This window comes from Orycteropus afer, unplaced genomic scaffold (genome assembly GCF_000298275.1).
Source record: "Orycteropus afer afer isolate SDZICR_OR568_19922 unplaced genomic scaffold, OryAfe1.0 scaffold00106, whole genome shotgun sequence".
Classification (NCBI taxonomy): Eukaryota; Metazoa; Chordata; class Mammalia; order Tubulidentata; family Orycteropodidae; genus Orycteropus; species Orycteropus afer.
The window spans coordinates 6,203,205-6,209,903 of NW_006921693.1; the positions used below are offsets into that span (position 1 = coordinate 6,203,205).

Sequence of the window (6,699 nt, forward strand, 5' to 3'; positions counted from 1 at the left end):
GAAACCCAAGGAGGGGTTGCTATGAGTCGGGTCTGACTTGACGGCACATAACAACAACAACAACAAGATCGTTGTCTTTGATAAAATGTATTAAGTGCCTGGCACATAGTAGGTGCTCATTAAGTGCGTTTTGCCCCTCCCACTCCATCCCACCTACACTTTTTTATAAACAAGTAAATCTTTGTACCAGCCTGGTGCACTGGGGGCAATCTAGTCTAACAAGACCCACCACCCTCTGCAGGACGAAGGATCAATCTAATAGTTTGGCATCTTGGGTTGGTGCTTCCCACTCTCTAAGTTCCCTCTCCTTTTCCTCTAGTACTTCCTCTTAGCCCCTCTGTTCCTCTCCCCTTCTACCCTCAGAGCCTTTCTCATTGGGAACTTTCTCCCTTTCCCTTTATCCTTTGGTGGCCATAAGATTCTAAGTCCCATACCCTCAGTGACCTCTGGAATAACTGGATTCCCCTCTTTGAAATATCTTGGACCATTAAGTCTCTATATAAAGGACTAATTTGCAGGGTGAACTCTCTCAGACAGAGAATCCCCAGAGAACAGAGTGAATCCTGAGAAACTATGACCTAAAGAGAAAGGCATCATGGGGGGCTTCTGCTGATTGGAGACCCTTTCATTTCCAGTTTCAGCACCAGTTGCATAGGGAAGGGAGCAGGAAGGGAGGGAACGTGTGTTTAATCCCCCAACAACCACACCAAGTAGTACTTTGCAGAAGAGGGGAACATTGAAGCCCAGAGGTGGTAAATGCTCCTAGCCCCAGCTGGTAAATGCAGCGACCATGCAAAGTCTGGGGTGCTCTGAGTTTCCTCCCCTCAGAGAGCTCTCAACGATGGTTGGCTGGGAGACTCCTGAGTGTGTGTCTGTGTTTTTCCATTCCCTGCTGCACTTGGTGCGTCAGCAGGGGCTTAGCAGTACCAGCTTCCTTTGCTCCTCCTCATGTCTCTTTTCCTCCCAACTTCCTGCTGGGCTCTTACTCCCTTTACCAGAGGACAATGGGTGGCAGGGGAACAATAGACCTTCCCACCTTAGCCGTTCCTTGCCCACCTATGCTTTGAGTCTGAGGCACCTGCAGGCACGAGAGACGGTACTGGCCTGGTGGGCTATTGCTCTGCCCTGACATACTACGGATCCATGTGCATTGTGGGAGGGGTGGGGAGGCAGGCTGGGCTGTCCTCCTTACCTTTGTGGTCTGGCAGTGGGAAAGGAAAGTGACTTTGGCAAAGGGGTCGGAAAGTCCATTGCTGTCAGCTGCGATGAGGCCCCGGGCCTGGTACATGTGAGCTCTTAGCTGAAAGAGATGCTGGGCTGTGGACAAATATGAAAAAGAACAAGGGGTAACTGGCTTTTTAGGAACGTTGTGTGGGAAGGAGTTTCTGTGGGTGGGTCCAGAGACAGACCAGAGGAGACCACCAGCAGCTCCCTCCTCTGAGGTGGAAATGGCAGCCATGAAGAAAGGGTCCTTTCTTAGAAGGTCTGGTGGTGCTAAGGTGAAGGCATTAGGCTGCTAAGCAAAGGTCTGCAGTTCAAACTCACCAGCTGCCCTGTGGAAGAAAGATGAGGCAGTCTGCTTCCACGAAGATTTACAGTCTTCGAAACTCTATGGGAACCTGGTGGAACCACTGAGACTATGGCCCCTAGCTACCCTTCAGGTCTGGAATTGAACACACACCTGTGGCTTCCAGCCAAACAAAAGACAGGCATATAAGTTGAACATTTACCTGAGGTAGATACACTCCTTGGAGAGAACAGTCATGGGAGAAAGAAGGGCTGCTTATGCACAGGGAGGCAGCTCAGGGGCCAGGAGTGAATGGAGGGATGGACACAGGGAAGAGGTAATTAGCAGGAGGAAGTGGGAAGGGAGCTGTTGCATTGTGGTAAACTGTGGTCAATGTCATGAGACAAAGTGTATGTGAACTGCTGTATGGAAAGTAAATTTGCTCTGTAAATTTTTACCCAAATCACAATTAAAAAAAGAAAGAAACTCTATGGGGGTCACTATGAGTTGGAATCCACTCAATGGCAGTGGGTTTTATTTTTTTTTCTGTGAGCCAGGCATCCTCCTGGGCTTTCCCATGGTGTGTGTTTTAATCTTCACAACAACCCTGTGCAGAATTTATGATTGTCTCCATTTTACAGATGAATAAAATGGTGCACCAAGAGGCTAAGATATTTTCCCAAGTGTGCAGGAATAACAAATGCCAGAGCCTAGGATTAAACTCATTACTGTCTGATTCAAGAATCCACTTCTCTTCCTAAAATACTATTATTTTCTTCCTTAATAATTCAGTGTCCCTCTCTCTTGTTTCCACTAGTTCAAGTGTGTATATGTGTGAGTGTGTGTGCACAAGGGGTTATCCCACAAATAATTTTTAACTCAATAAAGCCAATAAGTGTTTTGAGTCACCCGTTATCCATTCTTCCAGCAGTGCCATTTTGAGCACCTACTGCATGCCAGCTACTATTCTGGTCTCCAAGGAATCAGCAGTAACTAAGACACAGACACTGCCTCTGATGAGCTCCCAGGAGAGGGCAGAAAATAAGACAAGCACCCAGATCGCAGTGGCAGGAGACCAGGGATGTGTTTTTTGAGAGATACAGGCAAAGGGCATTGGGGGTGGGGAGTTGGTTTAAAGGCAGGAACGAACACACCTGTTTGACCGGAAGGGAGTCAGAGTGGGAGCGCCAGGTCGGGTCAGACCAGGGTTCAGTGGGAAAACCTCCAGTAAGAACTGAGTTATCATATTCCTTGATCCATGTTGCCTTGTGCTTATTGGCCCTTGTAGGGCCCTTCTTGTTTTCATATATTCCTTGATTCTCTCTTATACCCTTACACACTCTTGTTCCCCTCAGTCTCCCAAAGGCAACCACTGTGCTGTGTTCAGTGTGTGTTTGTGCTGATGTGGGCCTGGTCTACAGGAACTCTCACACACCAATTTGACCAAGTCTACTGAGTTAAACTAAGTGCACACACATTCTGTGGCCTCCCCATGCCACTCCTAGGCTTATATCAGGTCTATATAGGGACTTGTACTGGGTTATCAAACCTCTCTTGCCTTTGTTTCCTCATCTATAAAACAGAGGTAACAATAGTTCCTATCTCATAGAGTTATTTAAAGGATTGAATGGTCTGATAAGTGTCTGGCACATGAGAAGAATGTGAGAAATGATTTATGAAGACACCAGGGCTACTGTAACTATTGTGCATTGCAATGTTACCTGTGGTGATGGGCAGCTGGGAGCAACCTGAGTGTTCATCACTGGGGGAGTGGACAGGAGGATGTCAGGCTGTAAGTAATGGATTAGAGGTATACATGGCAACATGGATAGATCTCAACAGTAGGGTGCTGAGTGGGAAAAGAGAGGTGTTACTTGAGATACAAAACACAAGACTATTCACGTAAAATATGTACACACAAAAGAACAGTTCAGATTTGCCCAAGCACACTCAAAAAAGGGCAAACTTCAGGGCAGGTGGCACTGCCATTGGAGTGGAGCCCTAGAAATGGAGGCATCTGATAGGTAGGGATGGGTGTCAGCAGCGCTGTGGAGAGCTTCCCAAGTGGCTGGCACAGGGTGAATCAAGACAAGGACGAAAATGACAGGCCACATAGGGAGCAGAAAGTGCTTTTGTTTGGCTAGAGTAGAGGGTCCCAGACAGTTGTAACCATACCACCATGGGCTTCGAGGCCTGAATAGATATTTGCACCTAGGTGGGCAGGCCATAGGGAGCTCTCGAAGGTCTTCCCACTGGAGCTGTGGATAGCAGAGAAATGCTTCAGGAGAATGAGACCAAGAGTCAGGTGAGCACTGGATGGAAGAAGAGATACCAGCACCAGCCCTCTGGGTAGGAAGATCTAGTGCAGTGTGTGTGTGTGTGTGTGTGTGTGTGTGTGGAGGGTGGGGGGACTGAAATGAAGAAGGTGGGAGAGATTCTGAAGGAGTGACTATTAAAGGACTTGGTCCCCGGCTGCCAGGGCAAAGGACATCAAAGATAACTCTTCACTTGATTGTCATGAGGCCTGGACAGGTTTCTGTCCCTCCACCCATGCCACTGTCAGGCTACACAAGAGCCTGAGTGTAGCAACCATATTGATCCCCACTCTTATCTTGCAAAGGGTTTAGAAACTTAAGGTCTGCACACCCAAATTAAGTCCAGGTACTTACAGTGCAAGATGCTCCAAGCTCTAGTCAAGTCTCTCAAAAGAACCAGAAAAGCTACTCTTTGGACCCAGTTCAAATCCCTCCTGCCATCACACCTCCACCTCCACGTATACCCATACCTAGGTGGACAGGCTAGGCCCTGCTGACAAAAATCACTCTTCAAAATGGCAACAGCAAACAATGGAATGTTCAGCAGACGCACAGGAAGCCCCTGATGGGCAGGTGTCTAAAGGATGCCCACTGGTCTCTTGGCATGTTACACAGTTAGGCATAATCCTCAGCTGAGAGAGAACTTAGGATGTCTCACCCCCTGAGAACATCCACCAGAGCTCCTAAATCCTGCTACACAGGTAGTACACAGCACAGCTCCAGGGACACTAGTCTGGGTGTCCCTCTCCCCACCCCAAAATGTTGAATCCTACCAGCTCTGTTCCCTGAACTAACAAAATTAGCTTCTTCTCTGCCCTCTTCACACTGGGGTGGGTCATCTCTTGTGTGTGGCACACCCCCCCTTTTGCGGTTATTAGAGACATGTCAAATTGCCCCATTGGAGAGTCAGGACACCTCTCTCTCATCTCTACCCCCTACAAGTTTTCCACCATGGTTTCTATATGGTGGCTGAAAACTATTTGCCAAATGAATATTTTTGGAAGCATAAAATGACTGAAGCAACAAAACTCTCCAGCAGGTGTAGGAGGATAGGATGGGCACAGCAGAAGGGTTTATCAGGTCCCTCTCTGGCAACACTGTAGACATCAGAATGCTCTGGGATGAGACTGTCCTCTCCTCTGAACTGCTAGTTGCTAGGATCGATCCCTGAGGAAGCATATCACACTTGGTAAAGTAGAGGGTCAACAGAAAAAGGGTAAGACCCTCAACAAGATGGGTTGACACAGTGGCTGTGATGATGAGCTCAGGCACAGCAACGATTGTGAGGTTGGCTCAGGACCAGGCAGTGTTCTGCTCTGTTGTGCATAGGGTCATTGTGAGTCAGAACTGGGGACAGCAAACACGTTTGGGTGCCCTGGGTCTCTAGCGATAGTGTCAATAGAAATAGAAAGATGATGTAGTACTGTTTCTAAAGGCAGGATGGAAGGCAGTGGAAGGGAAGTGGGCTTGGAAATAGTTTGCTCCTTCATTTACTAGCTGTGTGATCTTGGGCAATTTCTGAGCATCTCTGATACTTGCTTTCTTCATCCGTAAAGTGAAGATACCTCCCAGGGTTGATGTGAGAGCTAACTGAGACCTTATGTAAAATGCACAGAGCACAATGCTTGGCAAGGGTAAAGGCTACGCATTTTCCAAAAAGGGGCAAGGCTGTTCCTTGCTTTCATGCATTAACATTGGGAGCAGAAACCATGAGCTACGGCACTGGAATAAATACCTCCAGGGACTGGTCTTCTCTCATTATTGAGCTACTTCAGTTCCACAAGCAGCCAAGGTCCACCGATGTCACAGGAACCTTGGGCAGCACAAGGAACTGAGTGGGTAGCTGGGTCTCCAGTGTTGCCAACAGTGCGCTCAATTCAAAGCACAGCTGCAGTAGAAATGAAGGTAAACTTTCCACTTTTTCCAGTTGGTTTCTATCTGGATTCAGCAGCAACCAAATGAAACAAAAACAACCACTGCCATGGGATGCATTGTGACTCATAGCAATCCTCTAGGACAGAGTAGAACTGCCTCAGAGGGTTTCCAAGGCTGTAAATCTTTATGGAAGCAGACTGCCTCATCTTTCTCCCATAGTACAGCTGGTGGGTTCAAACCACTGACCATTTGGTTAGCAGCCAAGTGCTTTACAGAGCATGCAAATTGAGGTGATTTGGAAACGAAGAAAAATGCAACAGTAAAGCATTAATATTGATGATCAAATTCAAAGCGCACTGAAATGTAACCATGATGGCACTCATAAAAAATGATTACATAGAAGGAAGGATACATAAAGCAGCTGAATATTGAGAAGCAGCCAAGAACCAAGGTAGAGAAACGTGAGTGACCACACTACTACCAATTTCCACTGGATCATCTGGGAAATGTAAAACGGCCATATAAAGGAATGAAGTTCTGATACATGCTATGACATGCATGAACTTGAAAACATTATGCTAAGTGAAATAAGCCAAACACAAAAGTACAAATATTGTATTATCCACATATATGAGATATCTAGAATAGACAAATTTATAGAGACAGAAAGAGGTGACCAGGAGCTGGAGGAAGGGGCATGGGAGTTATTGCTTAATGGGTGCAAAGTTTCTATTTGGGGAGATGAAAAGGTTTTGGAAATAGTGTGAAGGTTGCAGTTAATTACATTGTGAATGTAATGAATGCCACTGGATCGTACCCTTAAAAATGATTATAGTGGCAAATTTTATGTCATATATTTTTACCACAATTTAAAAAAAGAAAGAAGCCAATGCCATGAAAAAAGAAAAATCTGCTTTAATTCTTCACAAGTCACGTCAGCATAAGAATTTACTGACATTTCATTAAAAGACATCAGTGATACAAAATACCTGCAGTCCTTAC

General features: G+C 46.4%; 1 protein-coding gene across 1 annotated transcript in view; it reads right to left on the reverse strand.

Moving 5' to 3' along the window:
• Window positions 1-6,699, reverse strand: part of FER1L6 (fer-1 like family member 6) — a 139,479-nt gene that overhangs the window by 80,876 nt on the left and 51,904 nt on the right. Inside the window, 1 exon segment of the mRNA XM_007943427.1 lies at window positions 1,193-1,317. Within this exon segment, the coding sequence (XP_007941618.1) occupies window positions 1,193-1,317 (125 nt within the window).